Below are 18,120 nucleotides of genomic sequence, written 5' to 3'. Positions count from 1 at the left end.
TAGCTCAATGTGAGCTTATTGCATTATCTCTGATGCTTGTTTCCATGTCTTCACACGTGGAACATTTCCTTCGAACAGTCCGGGCTGCAAGCAGAACACCGTTCACGAAAGAAATGTATGATGGATGAAATTGGCAGGTTGATCACGCAAAAAGCTTTGCATAAAAAATAGAAAACGGCCATTCAGTTTGCGGGCCGCTCGGGAAGTTCTCTCAAACGAGGGAATGACGAAAAAAGCTCGGGAAGCTGTGCTTTATCTTTAAAATGGCCAGGATGAGACCGAGACAAGAGTCAGGTTACTGAGAAGGACACCACCACCAATTTTTGAAAGAGGGTCGAGGCCATAAAACCATCATAACAGCACTTGAATAAAAAAAATGGGCGAAAAATCATGCGTTCAATAACTGCGGTACTCGCGCATGATTATGGCTATGCAAAATTCATTAACAAGTGACCCCTCTCATGATCTCATGAGCCTTCAGCTCGTGATCTCATGACCCTTCAGGTTATGAGAAGACTATCAATCTGGACGACTTCAGGGGTGGCTTCCCATGCGTTGTGCCTCACATTGCGGAAAACGGATTGGGAGATTTATTTGCCCTCTTTGAAAATGCCAAAGTGGCAGTTGTCCCTTGCCCCCCCCCCCCCCCTCCCCGGTGGCGCTGGCCTTGGCCGCCTCCGGAAGGCTAATGTGCTCAGCTTCTACGCAACCAGGAAAAGGATGCATACGAGCTAAAAAAAAGGGGAACTAGGCAAAATCGGATATCTTCAGGTTACATGGCACGCTCCCTACTACAGTAAAAACGTACATGCAGTAACCGTGCGTAAAAACAAAGCACATTGGAGACAATGCCCTATAACAACAGGTTGGGCGGCAGGATAATACCCGCATATACAAGGTTTCAAATTGGCACCGGCACAGCGAGCTTATTTGCCACTGTTTATAAATGATTGTTGCAGTACTTTCATTCAAATTAAAATTGGTATACACATAATATATGGCTAAACATTATAATCTGGTATAGGAAATATCTAGATTAGCATCCTTGATAGCCTAAACCGTTGTTTAAATCTGGCAATGTTACAATGATGGTGCTTCGGCGACATAATAAGACTGCACTCTTCTGCTGGTATCATGCCGGGCAGCGCAGGCCTTTTACGCCGTTTGTTGCTCGGGCATCCTGGTGAACATTTTCGTAATAATAGCTACAATGACACTCTCCTGACGTTTACGTCATCATGTTCCCTGAGTCGTGTCCTAAAAGAGCCCACAAACAAACGAAGCCTCTAAATTTTAGACTTTGCACCATTGTTACATTCAAATTTGTTATGGGAGGTCTATCTGTGTCCACCTATGCGTGTCTGTTTATCAGCATTGTATAAGAATGCGTATGTGCAATTTCATGCCGATAATACAACTTTAGACATTATAAGCGGGAACATGGCATGGACTTTCAGAATCAAGTAGTGGTACAAGTAGTTAGTAGTGTCAAAACCATGTACTAGTTGTCTTCAGGTTGTCATCTACAATGTTTTGATGTTCAAAATACAATCATTGGCATGCAACCAATCATAATATTCCTACTTCTTATAGAAATGACAACAATGTAAACACATTGTTATGAGCGCTGCACCAGAAGCCAGTGGTCAGGGATGCCAAATGTGTTGGGGCCCTCAATGCATACTCAACTCAACTTACTCCACTCAGGCCCAGCGAACTGAGCAGTGGGAAACGGTGTAACCCGCCACCCAAAAGACACCGACAAACGGGGTTCTTTCTTCCCAGTTTTGGTTCACTTTTTTCAAAGTCAGGCTGGAGGCCAAATATTTTGGGGGTTGGAGCCCCTGACTGAAAAGGGAACTGCACCCCTGTCAAATGACAGTCAGTGCTAGGCATGTCTTTATAGTTGCTGGTGTCAAGTGTGACCCAGCACGCTCATGATGAAGATGCTCTTATGTTTCTAGTACTGGTACAACTACAGAAATATGCCTAAGGCATGCCATTTCGGGCATAGGCAAAGGTTGTCACAGGTTTTCCTTCACACAGGCAACCCCTCATGCCATGAACGTAGGAACAAGGGGGCCATGGCCCCCACTTTTCAAGGTAGGGGGGGGGGCAGCGGTGTTAACTGCCCCCCCTCCCACTTTTCAGATTGAGGTTGCATTTGGCTTACTTTTGCACTGCATTACACATGCATGCCGATTTGCCTAGTTCACCAGCCATCTCTCTCAAGATGCGTCCTTTGTTCGTTTGCATATTGGCAATCACGTAGTATTACAGCCGCAAAGCCGACGCCGCGCGGCCTGAAGACTGCAACGCCGGGCGTCGAGGCTGTCATTGCTATAACTTGCGAGCACGCATGTTCAACACCATATTGCGTGGTTTTCTTATCAGTAATAAGCTCTGACAGGATCTTGAGCATTACAAGACGAACATGGACTAGCCGTGTTAATGCAAATTATGAACCACATTTCATCTGCAATCTACGGTCAGGGAGAACGCAATATCTCTGAAGAACACAGAAAAAACATGGGACTGGAGTTTATGTGAAAACTTTCGGACTACATGCGATGATCAAGGATCTTGTTGCGCCAATGAGGGTCCCTGTGCTGACCCGGGGCTAACTGCACGGATCAGAAGGCCTCCCGTGTCAGGGATGGGAACAATGTGATGTGATATATCCTAATGATCCCCGGATCGACCATGAGATCCCGCCCCGTGCCACCAGGATGATAGCCAGAAGACACTTCGCGATGGGACGGAATGGCCTTCAGCCCTTGACCGGAAACGATAATGTACCCCTGGTGTTCTGATCAAGAGGCCCCTTCCCCGGAAGAGAATAAGGGGTCTCATTATTGTTGAGTAGAGTGGACTCTCATTATTGTTGAAAAGCACGGGTCGAAATGATTCTTTTTAAACGAGCGAAGTCGTGCCATGTTTGCCTGAGAACGTCCATTTCTTTCAGAACGCATTATTGAAACAAATTACATCAAAAGGAACTTCGAGAGCAAGGACAGGGATAGTCTGGGTTGCAACTTCCGTCAAACCGATAAATTTCGGCCACTGCAAGTGCCACCAGACGGCGGGCGCCGTGTTAATCTGTCTTCTGGACGGATGAATAGCTGCGGAAACACGAAAAATAGAGATTCTACCTTTACTCTTCCAGTTCAACCACCAGATTCCAGCGCCACTTCGCGGTACTTTAGGGGCCAATCCGTTCTTTTAATCAATCTAAAAATTGCGCGCGTGAAATGTGCCCTCAGACTGCCTTCTAATTACAAGATGTGATGTCATGAAGCGTCCAAGGATACTTTCTCAGAAGCGTCGTCATTTTCGTCCACCCGTTGGCCACAACTTAATATTAGCTGCTAGGCCGACGCTGCGCGGCCTACGGAGACGGCAACGCCTGGGGTCGGGGCTTGTGTTTATAAAATTTTCGAGTGCGCATGCTCAAAATTACGCCACATATAACTAGTTGATTAAGGTGTTTAAAGGTAATCATTTGAGAAGCGTCATCATTTTCGTCCAACGGTCGGCCACGGCTAAATGTTGGCTGTTGGGCTAATGCTCCGCGGACTATGGAGACTGCAACGTCTGGTGTCGAGGTTTTTTGTAGTTAACATTTGCCAGCGAGCATGTTAAAAGAACACGTTACATGAATTGTATCACTCATCGATTGTGATTGAATGGTGAACATTTTCATACATACATGGGTTGGCCATGTTAACACACATTGTTGACCACTCGATTTGCAATAAAATTTTCGCCTTCAAATTTGGATCAAACATAGCGATCTACAATCTACCTTCGCAATGTCCTCAATGTCTGTAGAACCCAGTTAAAAAATGACAAAGCTTTTGAATTCTATCGGTTTAGAAAGAGTCAGCTAACCATTGTAAATTAAGGGCGCCGGTAATTTCTTCCATGCAGTCGTTCAAGGCCTGATTTCTACAGCTTATTGGCCTCAAAATGCAAACAGAATTGAGCTCAGGGTAGCTCCTGGCTTCTGTTCTGGTTACAAGGTAAAAATAATAATAAGACGAAGACAACCGTGTCACTTGTTTTTGTTGTTGTTGTTGTTGTAAACCCTGTGTTCCCCTTGGCAAGGCTCTGGCTACGCCCCTGCCTACACACAAAAGCAGATCAAGTCCCGTACGTTGCATGATGGGCAATGAAGTGTCCGTTGGGCTAATCTATGCCTAAGGCAGGCAGCTTCCCGGAGGCTCTTGTTCTGCGATGGTGTGGTATAAGGGAAGATAATTCGGGAAAAACACTGTTGCAGGTGTCCAATGCATGTTGCACACACCATGAAGAAGTAACGCTGACCCAAAAGTATGCAACAAAGTAACCACACGATCAGCTCGCAGTCAGTCATGCGGGAGACATCCAGGCCAGGACAGTGACCACCGACGGCGGACAGGAGCAGGCCCTGATGAGGAACATATCACAGGTGGTCCTTATTATGTGGCCTGATTCTTAAAAGAGGATCTCCAGTTTTTTATTTTGTCACATTGCTTCTAGTAGTTTCAAGCTCCCGAATTTGTTTCCGCCTACAATGTTGCGACAAGTCAAATTGCTTGAAAAGCAGCCAGCGAAGTGAAGGCGCATGAAAAACCTGGCGCACTGTGAGCCATCGATCCACTTTCAAACTTCTCACCAGCCTTATTCATGCCGTATTTTGGCATCTACACTGCGGAGGCAAATGCTTCCTTAATGACCCAAAAGTACCTGCCCGCTCGCGGAATTTCTTCTCTTTCTTCACCTTGAAAGATGACACCCTGCTCTGCGCACTCAAGTCTGAAGTCGGTCTCGGCTTACTAGCAGATATCGAAGAAATCATACAAAAGTCTTAAGTTCGACACTTAACGTTTTGCCTTTAGATGTGCAACTAGCTATGTTTGGCATGTCAAACCAATTTTGTAAGGCCTCACAGCGCCAGGACCACCTACATGATAAGTGGCCTACACGTTTGCAATATATTCGGATCCAATTTTTTATTATCTCTTGGCTTTTGGGGGTCAGGAGCATGGGGAGAGGTTGGGGTGGGGGGGCGGAGGGGGGGGGGGGTGAGAAGATTAATGCTTGGGGTTGATCTTCTATCTCTCTGAAAATGTTATGTTGGCCCTATGGACAGTGATTAGACATAAATCGTCAAAATGAGCCGGCTTTAGTACTGTAGGGCTTGTTGTAGGGGTTAGTTTCCGGTGCTCATTTCGAATTAATCGATGACAGGAAGTGCATTATACACCTTCCATATACTTCCTGGGGGTCAGAATAGGTCACTGACCTAGAACGACTCGGGTCAACACCTTGTTTTTAGGAACATACTGCCTAGCGTAATCTATGTCGCTTATCCAAATGCAAAACGCAAATCGGTCTTGTATGATTTTTGCCACTATGTCCTTCAAAAGATCAAGCGGGGTCACTGACCTTAGATGAGCGTGTGACCTTTTACTTGGAACAGTTGTGTGGGTTCCAGGGGCCCTTTTAAAGAACAACCTGGAATTTGACTTTGTTTGACCTTATTTGGCCCAAAGGCCAAAACCTAAGAGCCTCAAGCTGTGACCTAAGTGAGATCATGTACAGGTCAATACACCCTGTGAATTTGATGTCTCTAGCTCTCTTAGTTCTTAAGATTTCAGGGAGGTCAAATTGACTGTCCACCACCCGAGCGAAGGGCGTCCCACCGGCCACCGGGCGCATGTTAACATTGAATGTAACTGTCGCCGCCTTCTCAGTGGTTGCATATTCAAGTATTTCCCCTCCATTGAGCTGAACGCTCGTTTATACGTACCACTGGCTTGAAGTAATCCGCATCTGGACCGCAGTTAGAAACGTTTCGTAACGGTAAGGGTGATAATCCTCTGTGACGTTCGTAAAAGTCATCCTTATTGGATGTAAAACATGATATGAAGATACGGGCTGGCGTTGGAATATTTGACCAGCCACAGCCGTTTTAACCACGGATATGGCTAGGAGACATACTATCCAACGTCTGGAGACATATTAGGGGAGAGATTGGCTTAGAAGCATGAGAAAAAAAAACGATCCTTATATCATTCTTCACCCCTGCCTTAAACAAATGCTTCAATATCTATGGATTGCATGCACATGATGCTCTAATCACCCATTAATCCGGGTTTGAACTCTAGGCACGGAAGACAAAGTCATTGAATGTGCGCGGTCAATATACGCGAAAATCGTCAAGCGGTCTTCTGGAGTTTTAGTTGTTTCGTACCAGTTATGCAGCAATGCGATCCTACCGATGAGAGGAAAACTTCATTATGGTATAAATTAGAAATAGAGGCCTCGTAGTGAAAACAAATCATGCGACGAACATATTTTCTCCTGCAAGAGGATTATGATAGGGCAGACTGTCCCCTTCTATCCGGCAATAGAGGGGGACGCGTCCCTTACCCTCCTCCCCCCTCCCCTGATGTCCCCGTCCCTGGTCATTGGTGGCCGATGCTGGGCCTAAACCAGGCCGTCTCATTATGGCCTCTGTACCAGCCATGATCGGGCAAGCCTGAACCAGGCCGTCTCATTATGGCCTCTTTCCCAGCCATAATCGAGCAAGTGTCTTTCGCGCTGAACAAGGAAGGGCGAGTGCCAGTCAAATAGACTACCAGTTTTGCCAGTTTTGAACTGGATATCCCACACAAAGGCTCGTGGCACCACCACACGACATGGGGAGATCGCACGTGGTGGAATCTCACCTACCCGGCCATGAACAGAAACAGCGCTAAGTCACGATCTCTTCCCCTCATTCAGCTGGCTCCTGACGAAAAGGCGACAATGTACTGGAAAGGATCGTGGCCTACGACGAAATATAGGCTCGCCCGTGGGAGCAAAAAAAAAACAAAAACAAAAAACGGCAAAACAGGACGTATAAAGGGCCCGAGTAACCGCGACTAATGGACCGGAGAAACAAGTGGAACCTTTCCGCCCCTGACTGATTTGATCAAAGTGACGATGATAAATCTTCTGAGAAAGTGCGGATTCAAACGTGATTTATGCCTCGGTTGTCTCCATGCATTGTAAAGCTCGGAGAAGATTAATGAGATCCTAATGGGTAAGGTCAGGCTCACTGCTCTGACCGTATCCACTCGGCAGTTGACGCTTAGCTATTGCTGGGGGCGGGGGAGGCAATGGTGAATGCTGCGGTGTAAGTGGCGATGTGCCACCTGCGACGAAGGCGTGGTCTTGGAAACGACACAGACTCACAAGGCCTTGGCGAATTACAGGAGACAGTCGTACGGTGCAGAAATGATAGGCCACGCGATAATCGTCGCCGGGCACACTTGAGTTGATCAGGGCACCCGCGATGTACCGTTGGGACATAACACCAATTCGCTCCCAAGAACACTCCCAATAGCATTCTAGTGCTGTGAACACAGCTGCAAAGCAAATGTCTATCTTCTTATGTTTAACCGGCTAGCGACTGTGGTATATTTAAACACCATCGCCATAACACATACGCCATCCGGTCCTCTGCGCGCTTCCCTCTTTACATCGTATCGAATTGCCGAAACATGTACAAAGCAAACATTTATTACTCAATTACTCCAAAGCTTTGGCGGCCAAGCCCTCAAAAGGCTTCAGCCTATTTTACCAAGCGGCAACCTCTGAACGTGCCGTATCAAGGTCCCTAAGTACGTATTTCTTGCATTTTGGATGGTTTTTGATTAGGCATTTTTCCCATTTTTTCCATTTCCATCCAATTCCATGAACATGATTTGTGAAATATCACCAACGCAGCAAATCAGGTGAGGGAGCCATACACAGCAGTCTGCGTTAACCACTGCGCGTCTGGGAAGTATGGGGTTCGATTGGGGTGCGTGCGGAAGTATGGGGTTCGTCTGGGAGGTATGGGGTTCGATTCCCCGAGGCGCCTGCCCTTCTGCCAGGGTGAGAGGCAGACGACGCCATATAGCCTCAGCAGCTGAGTGCGTCGTAAAGCCCCAATGACATGACATGACATGGAGCCATACACAGCGGAGGAATGTATCCACAGCGCGCAACAAAAAGTGCCAGGTAAACCGACAAGAGCCTTCAACGATCGCCATGCAGCTACTGCCAAGTAAACAGCTGAGATCATCGAGGACACGGGCCGCAGTTCAGTGCCCTAGATTTGTTAACAAGCCTGCTAGCGAAGGCACGCTGACGCTGCAAAGTTTGCGAGCATAAACGAAACGTTGGACGACTTCTGTCCATGCATAGTGGTTTATCCGGCAGCGCTGTACCACATGACTGTCACTCGCCGGCAAATTCGACTGCGGTATTCCTCTATCGGATAGGTTTCAGACCAATACTTTAACAGTTATCAGGAGGCAGTTTCTAACCTTTGGACGCCATGAAAGCCGGATGTTATGGACCTTGAATGTTGCTGTTTAGGATGACACGAGCTTGGACGTTGCGATTCTTTGTCCAGGGAATTTGTACGCTTTTGAATGTTATGAACGATAAATGCTGCGACTTTAAACGTTATGAACTCTGGATGTTTCAATACGCATCCCCGATGTACACCTCCGGTCGAGCCCCTCCCGCCCGGGCCGCGGCCGCAGTGACCGGGCGGGCTGACGGCGCACCCGGCCCGAGCAGCCCCCGGGCACCACCGCCGCTGGTGTCGGCAGTCGGCGACGAGTTCGCAATCTCACTGACCCACGGACGCCGATGGAGGTTCGCGGTCGCGGACGGCCACCTCGGTGGCGGTGTCGGCAACAGTGAACCGCGGCGCAGCAGCGGCACCAGAAATCCATACCACTTGCCGTGGTGCCCAAGAACGCAGCTCAAACACTGTGCTCAGTGGAGTAGCTATATTGTCATTCGTCGGCCAACACCTCCCTGCACCGTGGCTGGCCGTGGACAGAGCCAGCCACTACGCCGTGCCTAACGACGGCGCATCGCGTGAAGCAAGCACAACGCTCATAAACAACACAAGGCTAGTTGTGATTGCGCGAAACGCACCTATCGCCAACCACGCCACGATTACCAACACAGCAAGTATGCTACAAAACATATCCGGACCACGGTAGGGAACCCAGTCCGCCACCACCCTCCACCGCGTTAGACTTGACGTGCCGCGCAGCGCTGCAGACACTGCTGTATCGCCCAACACACCAGCTAACGTGCGCCTGTGCTGCCGGCCGGCACCAGTCAGCCAAGCGAGGAATTCATCGCTCAAGGGAGCGGTCTGGCAAAATATTGCAACAAAAAGGAAACACAACACCTCCAGTTTCTTAGACCATAGAGTTTTGGCGGATTTCAGCACGCCAACAGCTGCATGGCGGCTGTTGGCCGCCATGCAGCCAACAGGCGTCCATGTCCAAAGTCCAGAAAAAATACTTAACTCCGTTCAACTTCCATGGAAGCCAGGGACAGCCTACGCGTAACATTCCTTCTTGAAGATAGATCCTCTCAAAAAGCATGCGCTTAAGGAACCGGCATCTGCGCCGCTTACACTGTCCGGCTACATCCTTAAGGAACCGGCATCTGCGCCGTTTACACTGTCCAGCTACATCCCAGAAATAGAACTAGCGCAACGAGCGGTTCAAAAATGTTTCGCCGTCAGTATTTCTGCCCATTCAGCTCAGAAGTGGACGGACTCAGGGGTGTGGCAAAAATAGCTCGCACCAACTACTCGCCGCGAGTTTGGGGATGAGCACTTACTTGATGCACCAGGTGGTATTCATTACCACGGAAAAGCGCATCTACCCTGCGATGCGCAAGGCTAAAGCTCATAAGCAAACGAAGACGAATAGACTAAAGCAATCATGAATAGCAAGGATGTGCAGCGTTTTTTTAGACGTCTTCTCGCAGCAATGCACCTGAATACAGATATGAAGTGCAGCCATGGTGCCATCACGGCTGTACTACGCGTGCGTCTTTGGCTAGAGCTGTTCTTTTAGTGGCTGTGATTGCGAAGCTTGGCGAAGTCAGATGGTCGCCCCGCAAAAAGTGGAGGCGAACGACACAGATCTCCCTTTTTCAACAGCAACAGCAACAGCAACGGCGCGTGCATGCTTGTAAATGCATGGCATTACACACGCGCACTACACCAATAATTTTCATCCATTCGCATGATGAACAACCAAACAAAGAGAGCAAGTACTTTGAGCCTAGTTATCACAGCTGGTTTTTTTTTAAGATTTGACCTGCGCGGTCCTTTTGTTTCAACCGGCAACAATCCACACGCCTCTGATTGGACCAGTCTCGTGAGCATCACTCTCAGGGCATTAATAGCGGATCTCGCAATCGTTATGAAATTGTTAAGCTTGAAATTAATCGGCACAATACAAATATGAAATTATGACGTGCATTGTTCATGGATCGGTTTATCTACAAGAATGCCAAAGGCTATACCCCACAACAAAGTGTGATTAAGTTCAATTTAATGCCGAATTCAAGGGGTGTGAGCGCACCAGGCGCGTTCCCGCTCCAGTTTCACCATCCGATAATAAGCCTCTCAAAATTAGTTCTGCATATTGGCGTAATAGCCCCAGGGGCCTCGGGCAAAACCACCAAAGCCTCTGCTTGCCATCCAGAAAAAGTGCACGAATTATACGTATCCTGCTCACACACTCCGTGTCCACTACGACGGTACAAAAAACAAACAAACAATATTACGGGCCGTGGCGCCACGCACTGGGCACGAACGGTCGAAAGAAACGCCGCGTGCAAACAAAATCAAACTGGGATCGTCGTAAATATGAGGTCAATGGCTACTGCATAAATCTTAACATAAATAGTTCAGATCTTGCCTTTGTTTGCTACCTGTGGCTTTTTCACAGTCAAGCATATGCGAAGAAACAGTATGACAGCGACTGGCAGTGCCCAGTTTACGCGGTAATCCAAAATCCGACTGATCACCATGATCCTAATGTCGTCCTCTCCCATGCTCGGGCAGTGGCCTTGGATTGGTCCAACTGTCAGGCACCGGATGACGTCATTTAGTCCCGCCCCTTCAGCCAGCCGAGCACCTTCGGTGTTGTAGTAGGAGATGATGACGTCAGCACCTGGACAGATCGCGAGAAAACATGAGGCGGTTAAGACAGACAATGAAGTGACATGAGCTTGAACGTGAATATCTCGACCATAACCCGACACATTTCGGTAACTGTCGTTTAGACAACGTGACACTCTTATGCACATAACATCGGCAAACACATGCGTTACGAAGGACTTGCCACTGAAGATGCTAGAACAGCAGGCATAGTGACATCAAATACGACAGCTGCAGTGTACTAAAATGTTCCTCCATACCAGCTCCCGAATATTTTGGTTGCCAGAGCGTACAATAAAAAGACACTCAAGTGCTAACGCGTCAAAAAATCTCCTTGTCCGTGCCAGCTACGGACGGAAGCTACGAACGAAAATAAAAACGAGAAAGGTGCGTTGATCGTGAAAGTCACGGAGGAGTCTGTAAGTTGTTAGCCTCCAACTTAGAGGACACCGCAGCCTCGGCGCCCGCCGCGTGCCGCATCAGACCCAAGGCGATCTCCCCGGCGGCGCGGGCGTCTGCGGTGGCCCTTAGCCGGCCTCACCTGCGCGCCGCATTGACATCAGCGACTCCATCAGCACCACCTTCAGGTCGACGGCGCCCTGGCTGGCCGCGTGGTGCAGCATGGCATACTCCCCGGACACCTGAGTGCGCGGGCGGAGCGGGGTCAGGAGAGCGGGCCAGCCGGAGCGAGAGACGGCGGCGCGGGGGCTAGGAGACGGCGGCAAGGGGGTCAGGTGACGGCGGCAAGGGGGCTAAGAGACGGCGGCAAGGGGGTCAGGAGATGGCGGAGCTGACCGGCCGACAGTACAGGGGTTAGGAGACAGCGGCGCGGGCGTTAGGAGACGGCGGCGAGGGGGTCACGTAACGGCGGCAAGGGGGTTAGGAGGCGGGCGGCGCATGGGTCAGGAGACGCGGAGCTGGCTGGCCGGCGGTACAAGGGTTAGGAGACGGCGGCGCATGAGTCAAGAGACAGCGGGGCGGACCGGGCGGCGGCGCAGGAATCAGGAGATGGCGGCATGGGGGTCAGGTGACGGCGGCGCGGGGGCCAGGAGACGATGGCGCGGTGGTCAGGAAATGGTGGCGAGGGTGTCAGGAGACGGCGGTGAGAGGCGGGAGGCGGCAGCGCGGGAGTCAGAAGACGGCGGCGAAGGCCAGACGGGTCCGACCACACACGGCGCGAACGAAACCACGCCATTCCACGCCCGTAGAAGCATGTCACACAAGCGACAGCTGAGATCGCCACGAGCAAATCGTCACACCCTAGCGCTGCGATCAACAACAGACACAACCGGGTGAAGACCGGGGACAAATCTTTGGTGCCAGTCTGCAGCAGTGCCCTCTGTGGTGAGTCCACCAGCGACACAACAGCTCGTCGTGCCCGCAGGAGCTGTATTGTCCCGACGCTAGTGTTCGATTAGCTTCGCCCACCATCATCACCTGATATATGAAGAGAGGGTACTGCGGAAACTGGTCCTTGGTCTGGCGCACGATGTCCAGGTAGGCCATGCCCGGCTTCACCATCAGCATGTCAGCGCCCTCGGCCACGTCACGCGCCTGACGACAGGTTAAGACAGGTCAGACGCACAGGTCAGGTACAGACAGGTCAGACGTACGCACCGGCTGCGGCAGCCCCAGTACGGCGTCAGCGGCATGGTGAAGCAGAGTACCAAATAGCTCCCACTTCTGATTAATTTGGGACATTTCCTCTAGTGACAGCCGTTAACGTTGATCTACAGAAACCGGCCAACTCACTAAAATGCATGCACGCGAAACTTTGCATTAAATGCTCTTATTGAGCAGTATCGCAACCCTCAGGAATGATAGTCACGAGGGAGCAAAGGTAGACACCCGAGCCCACAGCACAGCCTGGGTGCTCCGGGTGCGCGTTTCCATGGAGACCCACCCATCTGGCCACGCCAACACTGAGGTCCCCTGCCCGGTACGCCACCGCCTCAGGTCTGACCCTCGAGGGACAGACCCCCGCCCCCGCCCCGTCCGGCGCCGGCGGGAGACTGACCACGGCCCGCTGGGCCAGGCCGTTGCTGCCCGGCGGCAGCTGGTAGTGGCGCCGGTCCCCGAACGCCGGGCCAGACCGCGCCGCGTCCCGGAACGGGCCGTAGAAGCCGCTGGCGAACTTGGCGGCGTACGAGAGCACCGAGCAGCGCGAGGCCAGGCCGGCGGCGGCCAGCGCTGACTTGATGGCCGCCACTCGGCCGTCCATCATGTCGGACGGCGCCACCACGTCGGCGCCTGGGGCACGGTGACGTCATCCAACACACGTCAGCGCCTGGGGCACGGTGACGTCATCTGACACCCACGTCAACATTGCCACGCCAGCGTCACAGGCACTTAAGTGGCTTCATCTTATGGAGGCCCGCCGTATCACAGAATAGCAACAGACGTTTAGCCCAGGCATGCATGCTTACTACTCGTAGACAGCAAGAAAACCGTGTCGATCTCATTGGCCGACCAAGTATCACCTAAGGCTGCCAGACAACATGACAGTGTCTCCACATGGCGTGTATGATCGTGCGGAGCGGTGTACGGGAGGCCCTTGCTCACCAGCGCGCGCGTAGAATAGAGCCACCTCCGCCAGGCGAGCGATACTCGGAGGGTTGTTGATGGTCTGGTCCTCGTTCAGGATACCACAGTGGCCATGAGACGTGTGCGGACACAGACACACCTGATGGCGGGGTCAGGGCAGCTCGCGTTAACTACGGGCACACTTGGTGGTGGGGTCAGGTTAACTACGGATGGATCTGGCGGTGGCGTCAGGTCAACTACGGGCAGTGGGATCAGGTTGACTACAGACAGACCCGGCGGTAGTCAGGTTAACTACGGATGGACCTGGCGGTGGAATCAGGTTAATTACGGACGGATCTGGCGGTGGGATGAGGTTTACTACGGACAGACCTGGCGGTGGAGTCAGGTTCACTATGGACAGATCCGGCAGTGGGGTTAGGTTAACTACGGGCAGACCTGACGGAGGGATCAGGTCCACTATGGACAGACCTGGTGGTGGAGTCAGGTTCACTACGGACAGATCCGGCAGTGGCGTTAACTACGGGCAGATCTGACAGTGGGATCAGGTTAAGGAGGGGCAGACCTGGCGGTGGGGTCGGGGCAGCTGATCAATACATCTGGTGGCGGAGACAGGCTGTTTTGACAGACACACCTGGCGGTGGAGTCAGGTCGGCCGACGAATACACCAGTCATTGAGTACATGCTAGCGTGGGACTCGGACCCGCCCCTCAAGGTCAGAATGCTATTTTAGGGACCGGAAGTTGCCGAGAGCAGCGTACATATATACCAACTAAAGACACATCAGCAGACATCGAAAATTTTAAAAAAAAACATCATGACAGCATGCAAGGTTTCAGTTATGCAACTGTATGCCATATCGAGAACAAAATCAGATTTCCGAAACGAATCACCCGAATAAAAATAGATAATATAGTGCATGGAAACTACACAATTGCCGCAAAGTACCAGCCCATGCTATTATATTTTTATGCATGATGTGTCATCTGTAAAACAAAATTGGGGTATTTCAGGTACAAATATCCGAATTTTCGCCATTTGGATTCGTCAGAGATTAAGAATATCCCACTAATAACCAGGAATAATAAGCAAACAGAATGTATCTTTGGCTTCTCATCGGTGACAACCTCCCAAAAGGAGCGCAGAATCATTAGCTGGGTTGAAAATATAAGACTGTGCCACATGTGCGACGAGCTGGATTTATTTCAAAAACGACAAAGATGAATTTCATCTAGTCCAAACTTTTGGGAACAGGCTACTTAAGGTCTCCATGTCTTGAAAGTACACATCATTTTGACTTTGCATCCCACTTCACTCCAGTGCACACGCCACATCACTATGGCCAGTGAGGTGCCACACGTCAGCGCAGGGCGGCGGCGCCGGCCGCCGGGGCGTCACTGACGGCTCATCGGGCCGCGCGCGCCAGGAACAGGCGCGAGGCGGCCGGCGCACCACACCGCCCGCCGACACAGCCGAGTGGCTCCATGCTGAGAGCGCCGATCTTCCGCACAGAGCTGAGTTACACAATGAAGGTGTCTGGCGAGGACAATGCCACGAAAAGGAAAAGCGGTTCCCCGAAAGGCCAAGAACGGCCAGTTTCAAACAATCGCCAGCCTTATATAATGGATCAATCATTGCATAACGATAGACCGCACAAGTAAGCCTTGTGGGAAGACTGTCGGGCGGCGGCGGTGCAGCGAGTGGGCGGGCTCGGCAACGACGGCGTTGCCACTCACATCGCAGGCGACCAGCAGCGACGGACAGCACGCCTTGATCACCCTGATGGCCTTAGCCACGGCGTTGTCTGGGTGGTCGGCTCCCGAGCCGCGCCCGTCCTGGAACGCCACCCAACCACGTGACCCTCTGAATATGGCACGGTGCCGGGTTCGGCGCAGGGTCATCAGCGGGGGTCAGCAGCCGACCTCGAATGTAGCGACATTCTCGGTAAAAACCCACCTCCCGGCTCTCAAGACACCCGCCATACTGGTCTGGCCGGCCCGCAGTCCGTTCTGGACACACCCGTCAGCTTGTGCCAAGTCGCAATGGCATGACCATGTTCGATACATATCACAGCTGACACCCATGCCCTCCCCATTGCATAACATTGGAAGTGCTAACTGCAAGGTGCCATGTACTGCAGCGTAAGGCCCGTCGAATTCCGTAGGTTGGCACACAGGGCTAGTGCAGCAATAACGTGATGACGTCGGGTTCCAGCAATACGTCACCGACGAAAACTTCGATCACATCACCCCAATCCAACTCAACACTGGAGATGACGACGGGTTTCGTGTTCCAAGACGCCCACCTTCTCGCCTCCGGGACTCCGAACAGGAGGACAGACGACAGACCATCTGCGACGAGAGGGTTTTAGAACTTCCGCGAGCTTGTTGACTCCATAGCGAGCGACTCCGGGCATGCTCGCCACCGGTTCGACGGCATTATCGTCATCCCTGTGGTCAGCATCAATTCCAATCATGGAATGGCAGAGCTCATCACTGACATTCATGACAACACTGGGATTTGGGGGACAGCTATCCATTTACATGAAACTGGCTCTGAATTTCATGATTCATGTCTTTGCTGCATCATGCAATGGAAAGTTTGACAGCATGTAACAATTTCACAATGTGTAGCCAAACCATGGGCAAAGTAAGCAAATCACAACACCAGGACAAGACTGTGGACTTTGATGTGTTACCATTCAAAGTTAAATGAAACCTTTTTCACTTTAAATGTACTTACACAATGAATAGGGGGTACATGAGGTTCTCAGAATGGATTGAAGCTCCTATCTGATGCCAGCTCCTGGCCACAGGATGATGATATCCACTATGAAGAATGTGACTGGCTGGAGTTGGATCCATGATGTCTTTTCCCTCTGCAAAACACACTTTCATATTCAGTGGATGCATGAGAGTGATGTTGCCAATGGGGCTGGGGATCATGCATCTGGAGACTGGTGTAGGCCCCCCCCCTCCCTGAGAAAACAATAACAATTTGCATATTGATGCAAGCTTCAGATGACATACTGTCATTAGTCCCCATGACTGCCCCACAATCTACAAAACATGGCAGTTATTCACAAGTTTGACAGAAATTTTGGGACAGACATTGATCAAATTGAACACCTTTTGTTCAACTGGGGCATGTCATTCTACCTTGGCTACAAAATGACCTAAATCTGGAGGGAAGGCATAATTTGAGGTAGGCCAAATAGACAGGCTGGGTCAGGTTCAGGAGATAAATTATGTCAACAGAAACTGACATGAGTAGACAACTTGCTGCCCATTTAAGGACAGAATTCAAGCCGCAATACCTGTCAGGTCAATGCGCTTGCCATAGCATGCAGATTGTGCTGCTGCCATTGACACCACACTGACAATGGGTGCGCCCCAGGGCTATGGTCAGACACTCTTCATACTCGTGTATTCTAAATGACATCGCTGCGGGAAAACCACAATTAAACATTTTGACATCCCAACTTTAAACCTGTACTACTGAAGTACATGTTTTAGAAACAAAAACACTCATAAAATTAATTATACACATACTATTGCACATTTTGTCACTGGATATAATACAACTACCACTTAAGAGATCATGGAGATGCAAAATTTTCAGATTCCATGTTGTCCTAGCAGCACAACTTTTTACTGCTTAAAATATGTTACAAAGACCACAGGAGCAAGATCTGACTGAGGCAATGGCAGAACCCATCCAAAACACAGTGCAAAAGAAAATTACACCATATAAACAAGGTCCTAACTGACATCAGGGGTGTAAAAATGGTCCCAAACTTGAAGGCCAGAAGCCATGGTTTCATTCAATTATGCCCATGTAACTGATGCCGTTCATTTCAGCTTACAGCCTGTAACCATTCATAGAAAAATTTAGGTGGAGGGCTTGTTGATACGCCATCTGCGTACCAGGGCTGTGGTGTCACAAAATAAGATTAGGCCTGAGCAGGGGAAAACTGGTAAACCTACGTCCAACGCCACAATGCCCTACATAGCGGGTTTCTACCCGGCTTCGGCCGCTTTCCTCTGAAGGTAAGGAGGCAGTCCTGAAGCCACTCCCCTTTTCCAAACAAACAGGAAGCTACGCTATTACTGCCTTCCTACCTTGGCGTTAATCTCCCGAGCCGGCAGTGGCGTATGTCCCAGACGGCCTCAAGCAACGGAATCCAGCTTGGGACGTACTGAAGGATCAGCTGTTTGGGTTCCGTGTTATATGTAGCTGTGCAGTGTTTTTTTGACTCCGTGTTTAGCTCAGCCGCGTCAGAAATGTCGTAATTTTTGAAACTTTCCAGTACTAAATTCAAAATAGCAAATAAGACAGGCCCGACTGGATTACCCCGACCCATATCACGATGGCACCATGGCTAACAAAGACAAACTGCCTGCAGTTTTTTTTAATTGCCATGGCTGCAGTTTACTAATTTTTTTTCAGATGAAGCTTAAATAACAAATTGAGACTATCGTTTTCGTCCAGTGTGCAGTGGCGCAAGGCAGGGGGGGAGGGTACAAGGGGCACGTGCCACCTCCTTAGGTAACCCCTCGAAACCAACGATTAAAGGC

General features: G+C 50.4%; 1 protein-coding gene across 1 annotated transcript; it reads right to left on the bottom strand.

Moving 5' to 3' along the window:
• Window positions 1-11,529: 11,529 nt before the first annotated feature.
• LOC119099990 (delta-aminolevulinic acid dehydratase-like) lies at window positions 11,530-17,721 on the bottom strand. Its single transcript, XM_037223110.1, has 8 exons — window positions 17,665-17,721; window positions 16,286-16,421; window positions 15,849-15,993; window positions 15,280-15,378; window positions 13,565-13,685; window positions 13,020-13,252; window positions 12,440-12,556; window positions 11,530-11,643 (listed from the first exon to the last, which is right to left on the bottom strand). The coding sequence occupies exons 2-8, from the start codon at window positions 16,405-16,407 to the stop codon at window positions 11,530-11,532; spliced, it is 951 nt and encodes a 316-aa protein (XP_037079005.1). The 5' UTR covers window positions 16,408-16,421; window positions 17,665-17,721.
• Window positions 17,722-18,120: the final 399 nt, after the last annotated feature.

This window comes from Pollicipes pollicipes, unplaced genomic scaffold (genome assembly GCF_011947565.3).
Source record: "Pollicipes pollicipes isolate AB1234 unplaced genomic scaffold, Ppol_2.1 Scaffold_4881;HRSCAF=5763_pilon_pilon_pilon, whole genome shotgun sequence".
Classification (NCBI taxonomy): domain Eukaryota; kingdom Metazoa; phylum Arthropoda; class Thecostraca; order Pollicipedomorpha; family Pollicipedidae; genus Pollicipes; species Pollicipes pollicipes.
This window is presented reverse-complemented; position numbering and strand designations above follow the sequence as displayed.

What these genes read in the sequence shown, in the direction of transcription:
- LOC119099990 (XM_037223110.1), bottom strand. Translation starts at nt 16,407, where the DNA reads ATGGATCCAACTCCAGCCAGTCACATTCTTCATAGTGGATATCATCAT. An exon ending in GGAGTCCCGGAGGCGAGAAG is followed by an intron (nt 15,379 to 15,848) that starts GTGGGCGTCTTG and finishes GTGGCGTTCCAG; the next exon opens with GACGGGCGCGGCTCGGGAGC. An exon ending in TCTATTCTACGCGCGCGCTG is followed by an intron (nt 13,253 to 13,564) that starts GTGAGCAAGGGC and finishes ACCGTGCCCCAG; the next exon opens with GCGCCGACGTGGTGGCGCCG.